This window comes from Neopelma chrysocephalum, unplaced genomic scaffold (genome assembly GCF_003984885.1).
Source record: "Neopelma chrysocephalum unplaced genomic scaffold, ASM398488v2 Primary Assembly neopelma1_116, whole genome shotgun sequence".
Taxonomy (NCBI): Eukaryota; Metazoa; Chordata; class Aves; order Passeriformes; family Pipridae; genus Neopelma; species Neopelma chrysocephalum.
The window spans coordinates 3,506,259-3,515,702 of record NW_020897778.1 but is presented as its reverse complement, the minus strand read 5'-3'; the positions used below and the strand labels follow the sequence as shown (position 1 = coordinate 3,515,702).

Below are 9,444 nucleotides of genomic sequence, written 5' to 3'. Positions count from 1 at the left end.
CCCTGCCATGGGCAGGGACACCTTCCACTAGCCCAGGTTGCTCCAAGACTCCTCCAACCTGGCCTTGAACAATTCCAGGGATCCAGGGGCAGCCACAGCTTCTCTGGGCAACCTGGGCCAGGGCCTCACCACCCTCACAGCCAGGAATTCCTTCCCAATCTCCCATCTATCCCTGCCCTCTGGCAGTGGGAAGCCATTCCCTGTGTCCTGTCCCTCCATCCCTTGTCCCCAGTCCCTCTCCAGCTCTCCTGGAGCCCCTTTAGGCCCTGGAAGGGGCTCTCAGGTCTCCCTGGAGCCTTCTCTTGTCCAGGTGAACCCCCCCAGTTCTCCCAGCCTGGCTCCAGAGCAGAGGGGCTCCAGCCCTGGGAGCAGCTCCGTGGCCTCCTCTGGACTCTCTCCAGCAGCTCCACGTCCTCCCTGTGCTGTTCCCAGGGCTGGAGCAGCTCTGCAGGGGGGTCTCAGCTGAGGGGGCAGAGGGGCAGAATCCCCCCTGCCCTGCTGCCCACGCTGGGGGATCAGCCCAGGGCACAGGGGGGTTCTGGGTGCTGGGGCAGGTCCATCCCCTCACCCACCAGCCCCCCAAAAATCCTCCTCCCCAGGGCTGCTCTCCATCCATTCAAAATACACGCGAGATTTTCTTCTTTTAGTTGTATAAACACCAAAAGTGTAATGGTTTGACAATTCCAGAAGCCCTCGAGCAGCTGAAATCCTTGATTTATGCACGACAATTCTTCCTAAATTCCTAGAAACAGCCTCCCTTGCCCTAGATACATAAACAACTGTGTTGGTAAACACTTCCAAACCTTCCCGAAGATGAAAACACAACAACAGGTCAAGGGAATTTCCCACTGATCTGTTCAGAAACTAAACTGCCTCAGCATTGCCAAAATTCAGTACTACTGCCCAGGAGCATTTCACACCACAAAATGCAATTCTAGTCTCTGGTATTTACTAAAAATCAACAACTGTAAGTACATGGAGAAGTTCACAGGTGAGACACATCCTCTTATTTTACACCATGAAGACCAGGTCCTCAGGCCATGAGTAAAGTAAATTCTTTCTGCAGTTTCAGCCCCAAATAACACAAGAACTTATGGTGCATTTCAGTTTGTCACACTTGTGGTGTCCCAAGGGATTGGGTTTTTTTTTCTCCTCTACATCACAACCATGAGGAAGAAGTGACTGTTCCCAAGCCTGCTCCTACTCCTGCTCCTGGCACAGATATTTCTGGGCAGAACACAATCAAAAGGTGCTCACAGGGTTGGCACAGAGGAAAGGGGAAATTTTGGCTGTTCTGGGGACACTTTAAGCCCTGGATACCTTTCTCCTTGGATTCCAAACTTGGGACACCAACAGGTATCTGCTGGGTGCTGCTGACTGTCACCCACCTGCTATGAACCCACCAGAGCTCAAGAGCTGAGGGCACCACAATGTAAGGGCTGCACAAGGATCTGGGATTTTCAAGTGCCACACAGGTATTTTGTGCTTTATGGTACTAATCTCCCCCCAAAAAAAAAAAAAATCAAAGCAAAGCTGTGGGGAAGTGAGGGAGAGGGAAATATCAGGGTGAAGTTAAAGTTCTGCAGGCAGCCCGTGGTGTGATTAAATCTCAAAGAGGCTTTGAAGTCAGGCTACTTTCCTGTTAGTTGGTTACCAATTTGGCATCAAGAACTAAGCAAACAGGTTTTCTCCAAAGGCTCTCACATGGATTGTGATGCCAATTCCACTCACTGGCCCGATTTCCCTAAAATCCCGAGGCACCTTAATAAAAAGAAACCTTTCTAGGATAACGCTGTAAAGCAGCAGGGTTTTCCATGGAGCAGGAGAGGGCTTCCCCCCCTTCAAAATCAAAACCACCAAGAGAAAAATGAAAATGGGATTTATTTTTATGGCTTTGCTTTTCATTTGGACGCTTAAAAAGAAGCCAGCTCTGCACTGGATATCCATCTCCCTGGGAAAGCCCTGTAAAACCCCGGGCACTTGCTCAGCTGCCACACAGGAACAATGGTTTGGGCTGAGGAGGAGAAGGAGAAATGTGGAAAATTATGCGTTAAAATGTGGAAAAAAATGTGTTAAAACACATCTTATGAGAACAGGTTTGAGATTAAAACCAAAGTGAGACAGAGAAAGAGAAATCAAGAGCAGCCCAAGCACAGGGAAAGGAGCAGCCCCTTTCTCAGCCAACCTTTTTCCCGTGCCATGAGGTAAAGTGATTGTGCCCAAGGGGCAAAAAAAAAAAGAGAGGGAAGGAATAACCTTAAACTAATTCAGTTCAGAAATGCAAGCCTGTTCCATTTCATGGGATGTGGCCTTTACTGATGCTTTATCTCTACCTCAAATGACAGAAACTTGAGCGTATCCGAAAGCTTCAGTCTCCTGGACAGCCTCAAAAAAATAATCCTCGGGAATTCTTTCCTCTGCAACAGCAGCCCCGCACAAGGAATTGATTTTCTTTTAACAGCCCTTGTTGCTAAAAGGCATTAGAAAGTCAGAGTTTTAAGCAATAACCACCTGTAGCTGTTTAACACTGTGATGTGCTCACACTGAACACGAAAAGCCCAATTTCCTTTCAATGCCTGGGTCATTTGGGGAATATTTGTGCCTGTTTTACCACCCACAACCGACCCTGGCTGTCAATTCTGTCTTTACACACTAACATTTCTTTCTCTGGGCTGTTTGTAACACAAAGAATGGTTTGGGTTGGATTTTTGTGAAGCTGCAAGATGTGCTTTGTACATAAATTAATGAGCACCAGCCTGGAACCCTGAATAGTGGCCGTGGGAGAAGCTGGCAGTGAGTACCCACAATATTCTACTTCATTTCACTGGGTAATCAGCACTTCCCAATTAAGTTTGCTTTGTTGGCTCATCCAGAGAGGAGGTTCATCATTCAATGTGTGAAGAAAGGAAATAAAGAGGCTGAACAACCCCAAGCAGAGTGAGGTGGGTTTCATAAAGCTACTTGAAAAGACAGGCAGTTTATAAACATAAACTGGTGAATGCATCATCTGAAAGTATCACAAAATCAAAATATAAACCCCTTGTGGGGCTGGGGGTGAGGAAATCAGAGTCACTTAAGAATTCAGCCTCACAGGAAAACACTACAGACAAAAAGTTACTATTCCAATTTCCAGGCACACACACAAGTGTGAGGAACAGCTCTTGCCATGCCCTCAGCACTGCCAAGTTCTAAATATTGCAGCAAGACACTCACTTCTGAACACAGTCACTTGAATCAAAATATCTCTGCAATATTCATTTTAAATTGTAAGGCTTTGCTTCTGCCCGAGCCACAAATGTTTTATTTAACTCTACTCAACTGCAGCTATAAACCCAGCTCATGGATTATTTCTCAATATTCAGCTTTGGAAGTGTTTCCTGTAAGTAACTGGGGCTGCCACCCACCTTCCCTGCACCAAGGTGGCTGTTTCTTGATTATTTCTGCCCATTTTAGGTGGTGTCAGAGAATCAAAGTGCCAGCAGCACTTACCTGAGCACACCTTCCCAGCTCTGCCCTGCCCAGGTACTGGAATATCTTCAGTGCCAGCTCATAGGGCAGCTGCACATCAAAGAAAGGAACCTCATTGATTTCATTCTGGAAAGGAAAAAGAGAAAATAATTTTCTTTAATGCACAGCTTGACAGCAGGAGAAGTTGCCACAGTATGAAGAGAGGATGTCGTGCCCTCAGTGCCACCACAGCTCTGTAAAAAAGGAGTTATTCTGCCTTTCCTCCCTTTAATGGAACATCAGAACAACCAGGTGCCCAGCTACTCTTTGTTCTGAGTCAGGTAAAGAATATCAGAAGGTTTAGTGGAGCTAAAAAGCAAATTGAGAAGAACTGTAAGGCTGATCTAAAGTCTGAAAGGCAAAGCACGAGCTCTAGTAAAATATTTTATCTAATGTTCCAGTGCCAAACAGACCCAATAAATAAGCATTTTGAAGACACGTTCCCATTATTAATTTCACTTACAGGATTTCCAACACAGAGGATGGGAAAATGAACGAATATTTTGATGTAAAACTGAATGGAAGATGATGTTACAGTTTCTTTCATTAGTGACATTTAATGTCTTTTTAATGTGAAATGTTCCTGCTTTTAACTGATCGAGTATCTCAACCACAAATTTAGAACCAAATCCATCAATTTACACTAACAGCTAAATGCAGCACATGGATTTTTTTTCCTAGATGTATTTTGCTTAACTGCATAATTATTAAATATTCTTCCTGCAGTTATCACAACAAAATTTGTCTTCTCTCTCACACAGCCTGGATATTCCAAATTTTCATGCTATGCAATACAGAAGAGCAAAACCAGCCCATTCTGATCATTTCTGTCACCCTTTTTGCTCTCCAGTGTTCTCTCCTGGCTCCTGTCCCTCCCCAGGTGCTCCTGAACACCTCCTCACTCTCCATCCATCCCCATGCACAAAACCAGCTGCTCAGTTAAAACCACTCTCCATTTCCTGCCTTCAGAAAGTCAGGAAGATCCCAAATTGGGATCCTCTCCTGCCTCTTGGCACTTCCTTGTCTCTGATACCTTTATTTTTTTGTAGGTCTCTTCTAGAACTACACCCTCCCCTTTAAACCTGGACCTTTTTCAGGACTAAAGTAGAAAAAAAAGGCCATTCTGGGTTTATTTAAAGCAGAGTTACTCAGGGAAATCACAGTAAATGTGGTTGTGGGGAGGTTTTTAATGCAAAAGATATCCTACAGCAGGTCAGTGTTTACACAACACAAACACGGGCAACGTTCCCATCAGGTCTTTTTAGCAACAACACACCGATTTATGCAGACTGGAGCCTCACATTAGCTCTGAAGTTACTTAAACCAGGACAGTTTTCCTGCCCAAACAGCTCCCTTTCCCTCCCTTTCCCCCTGCACGAGGATCGCTGGCTCCACTCCCCGCTGTGGCTCCGCGAGGAGATTGTTTGCCGTGCTGTGATTTAAATCCCATCCATTTCCAGAGGGGACACCGAAGGCAAAACACAAAGGGAACACGCAGGCAGGCTCCAAGCTGGCCAGATGTGAATCCACCCGGCTCCAGGAGCCATCCCGGAGCTGCCCAAACAAATCAGAGGAGCCATTGGGCAAGGATTATTAGCTCCAGGCTTATGAGCTCAGGCACGGCACCACTATGGATATGCTGCTTCCAAATCGGAGTTGACTCACTTCCAACCAGCAGATCCTGCTCTGTCTGGATGGACAGAGGTGTCATCAGGACTGACTGACTGCAGACACAACAGGCAAGACCTCCGGTGCTCTCAAGAAAAGGTGGGAAAATAAGAAAAAACAAATAGAGAGATGATTTTTTTTAATTAATCTGTAATATAATTTATACCTTCCCTCAAATAAACCCAGAATTGCCTCTTTTTCTTCTACATTTGTACTGCAAAGGGTCCATTAAATGAGAAGTAGTTGTAGAAGAGCCCTACAAAGACACAAGACAGGGAGAGGCAAGTGCCAAGAGGCAGGAGATGATCCCGATTTGGGATCTTCCTCACTTTCTGAAGGCAAACAACGGAGACTACGACAGAACACAAGCTCCTACTGATTCAATTATAATGCCATCCTAAAAGAAGAGGCAGATCAAGATCTTCCCACCTCCCAAAAACCCCAGCAGCTTGTCCTCAGCACAAGGAAGCAGGGATGTTAAGTCAGCACCAGCCTGTCTAAAAGTCTACTGGAATGAATCCAGAACTCAAATACAACCATCCCCTCTGAGACAGATTCGGGCTCCTGTGTGCTAATGGAGCACTAATTCTGTAAATGGATTAATTTGTGCCTTGCAGACAGAAATTTAATCTGCTCCTTTTAATTTTTTTTAAGCAAAGAGTAATTAGTCACAGGGAGGTGAGCGAGAAACAAGAAAATGGGTTTCCCCCCTTGTTTTCCTATGCTGTAAATAAAAACCTCTATGGCATTCAGAGGATTTACCAAAATAACTTTTATCTGGTTCAGAGCAGTATTTAAGACTATTTCCAAATTAACTCCTTTATTTAAAGAAATAAAGCTTGTTTTCTTATTACACTGCCGTGTCACAAGGCAGGATATCCCTAATTACTGCACGGGCACCAAACAGCCCAAGCAAGCAACTCCCTCCTTATCCACAATTTTCCTGCACAAACAGCTCCCTTTCCCTTCTTTTAAGGTTTTTAAGAGCAAAAATAAAATACTGTTTATAGAGCCATGGAATATCCAGAGTTGGAAGGGGATCACGGAGCCCAACTCCCGGCCCTGCAGGGGACAGGGCGAGAATCCCACCCTGGGCCATCAAAGAGTCACGGAATACCCTGAGGTGGAAGGGACGCACAAGGACGACACAGGAAAAGCAGATTTTGGAGGGTTAAAGCTTTGTAAGTGGGATACGCTCGGAAGCTGAGGTTTTAACAAGCAGAGAGGAAGCCAAAAGCGGCATCCCCTTCCTGGGCCGGGCACAGCCGAGCCGCTCTCTCCGCTCCGGGAACGGGCCCCACCACGGCCCCTCCTCCCCCTGCCCGCCTCTGTGCCCCGGGCAGGACCCCCGGCCCCGCACGGCCCTACCAGGTCTCGGATGAGCTGCCCCAGCAGATCGTCACCATCGCCGGCTCCGTCCCCCGCCGGCTCCCCGGCAGGGCGGGCGGGCGCGGGGCCGCGCAGGGCCGGGGCGCCGCCGGCCAGCAGCCCGCGGGCCAGCGCCAGGTACCCGGGCTCGGCCGGGGGCTCGTCCCGGGGCCGCTCCTCCCGGGGTCGCTCCTCCCGCCGCGGCCGCTTCGCGCCCCCCGCCCGCTCCGGCCGCTCCTGAGGCCGCCTCAGCTCCGCCGGCACGGCGGCCATGGCGGCGGGGCCGGCCCGGCGAGGAAACCGCGCCCCGCGCCTCGCGTTCCGCGCACACAACGTTCCGCCGGGGCGGGACGGGGCCGGGAGCGCGGCCAGCACGGGGTCGGGGCCGGCATTTCGTGGTCCCCACACCAGGACCGCGATGGCGGCCTGAGGGCCCGGCCCTGGAGAGCCGCGAGCGGCCGAAAGAGGCCGCGGCGAGGGCAGGGTCTGTCTGTGCCCTGTTGGGAGCCCTCAGCCATAGCCAGGGCCAGGGCAGGGTCCGGCTTGGGAACCTCAACCCCCTCAGCCATGGCCGGGGCGAGGGCAGGTCCCACTGGGAGCCCTGAGTCCCCTCAGCCATGGCTGGGGCGAGGGCAGGTCCAGCTGGGAGCCCTAAGTCCCCTCAGCCCCCTCAGCCATGGCCGGGGCGAGGGCAGGTCCCTCTGGGAGCCCTGAGTCCCCTCACAGCCGTGCCCAGCCCGTGCAGGTGGTTGCCCATAGAAGTGGCCGCTCTGGGTGGTGGATAAACCCCGCTTGGATCATTTTTTCCGTTCTGTTTGCCAAGTCTGAACCAGAGCTGGTGGGCAGGGGTGGTCCCACCTCTCTGGTGCCCATCACATCCGCTGGGTGTTTGCAGCTCCGTCTCCTCCTGCTGCCACCACAGCCCCAGAGCTGCTGCTTTCATGGCACTTTGGGGAGGACACGACGTTGGCTCAGCACCTCTCCAGTGTCAACCCACCCTGGGGATCGAAGGCTGCGTTTCAAATGATGCCGAACCACAAATGTGGAGCTGCTGCTGCTTCAGCCAGTCCTGCTGCCCAGGGGAGGGAGAGGCCACGAGTGTTCATGTTTTCAGCACAACTTCTGTGGAGTCTTCAAGGCAATAAAACAGGTGAGTGACCTGTCTGTGTAAGTCAGACAGTCTTTGCTGGGCTCTGGTGAACAGGTTAAAACACAGCCCTTGCTCTTGGCAGCAGCTGAGGGGACCCTCACCCTTGTGCCCCCATCCATCTTCCTCAGTGGCCACTTGCTGGCCCTCCTCTTTTGAAGCTTGTTGTTGTCCGTGCAGTTTATAAAACCCAGCTTAAGGAACACAAACAGGTGGTTTGGATTCCAGGGAGAACCCAAACAACTTCATTTAGGGGAGAAGCTCCTGCATGTAGTAACCATGCAAAAGAGTGGTGGGTGAGGGGCCACTGGGAAGAAATTGTTCCCTGTGAAAGTGGGCAGGCCCTGGCACAGGTTGCCCAGACAAGCTGTGGCTGCCCCATCCCTGGAAGTGTCCAAGGCCAGGTTGGACAGGGCTTGGAGGAACCTGGGCTAGTGGAAGGTGTCCCTGCCCATGGCAGGGGGTGGGATGGGGTGAGTTTTAAGGTCCCTTCCAACCCAAACCATCCTGTGACGCTATGACTTGTTTTCCCTATAAAACAATCCCTTGGACTCAGAGGAGGATCACCCTGGGGTGCACACACTGACCATGGGAAGCCCTGCCAGGGGAGGGATTGCAGAGCAGGAGCCGCCCCAGTATTGGGATGCAGGGCTGCTCCAAGGAGGGATGGCTGGGAAGAAGGGGAGTCCCAGGAGGGTCTCTCTGGACCCCTTTGCAATACCAGGGTGATTTGCCAAGAGGGCAGCAGCAGCTTCCCTGCAAGACAGGGGTAAAACAGGCCAGTTTGGGGGGATTCCTGCCCCACAGGGAGCTGCAGGGAGCCCGTGCTGCCATCCCAGGGCTGGTGTGTGGTGGAGGATCCTGCCCGGGGGTCGCAGCCCCTGGTGTGTGGTGGAGGATCCTGCCCAGGGATCCCAGCCCCTGGTGTGTGGTGGAGGATCCTGCCCAGGGGTCCCAGCCCCTGGTGTGTGGTGGAGGATCCTGCCCAGGGGTCCCAGCCCCTGGTGTGTGGTGGGTGTCATGCCCAGGGGTCCCAGCCCTGTGCCCTGGCAGAGGGGAGGCTCTGCCCTGGGTCAGTGCTGGGGCTGCTCCTGCCTTGGCTGCCCGAAATGTGATCCGAATCCGTAATGCTGTGGGTGATGAAATCGGCTCCGGCTCTGTGTAATCCCCTCACTGCCCCCCTGCATCTCCTCACTGTCCCCTCCTCCAGCCCCGCTGTCTCCTGCATTCTCCTGCTGTCCCTCCATCCCATACCGTCACCTGCATCCCCACACGCTCCCCTTTATCCCACAGTGTCATCTGCATCCCTGTGCTGTTCCCTCTATCCCACACTGTCCCCTCGATCCTGTACTGTTCCTCTATCCCCACACTGTCACCTGCATCCCCACCCTGTCTCCTCGATCCCACACTGTCCCTCCTTCCCCACACTGTCCCCTCTATCTTTATGCTATCTCTCCATCCCCACAGTCCCTACACTGTCCCTTCCACCCCAAACTTCCCATCAAACTCCCACACCATCCCTGGATACCAAAATGTCCCACCACTCAAGCACTGTTCCCCCCAGTTCCCCCATGCACCCCACATGTCCCTCCATCCCCATGCTATTCCCCCATCCCTATGCTGTCCCATCAAACTCCCATGCCACCCCTGGATACCAGAATGCCCCACCACAGGAACACTGTTTCCCCCATACTCTCCATGTCCCCCCATTCTCCCCATGTCCCTCTGTCACTGCACTGTCCCTCCATCCCCAC

General features: G+C 51.5%; 1 protein-coding gene and 1 long non-coding RNA gene across 2 annotated transcripts in view; one reads left to right on the top strand and one right to left on the bottom strand.

Annotated features, from left to right (window-relative positions):
- The window catches only part of FBXW8 (F-box and WD repeat domain containing 8), a 55,678-nt gene extending 48,862 nt beyond the window's left edge, over positions 1-6,816 (bottom strand). The window contains exons 1-2 of the mRNA XM_027696723.1: positions 6,544-6,816; positions 3,490-3,594 (exon numbers count right to left, since the gene is read on the bottom strand). Of these exons, the coding sequence (XP_027552524.1) occupies positions 3,490-3,594; positions 6,544-6,816 (378 nt within the window). The remainder of the gene's footprint in view (positions 1-3,489; positions 3,595-6,543) is intronic.
- Positions 6,817-6,875: 59 nt separating this feature from the next.
- The window catches only part of LOC113974004, a 15,364-nt gene continuing 12,795 nt past the window's right edge, over positions 6,876-9,444 (top strand). Inside the window, exon 1 of the long non-coding RNA XR_003536414.1 lies at positions 6,876-7,693. This is a non-coding gene — a long non-coding RNA (uncharacterized LOC113974004). The remainder of the gene's footprint in view (positions 7,694-9,444) is intronic.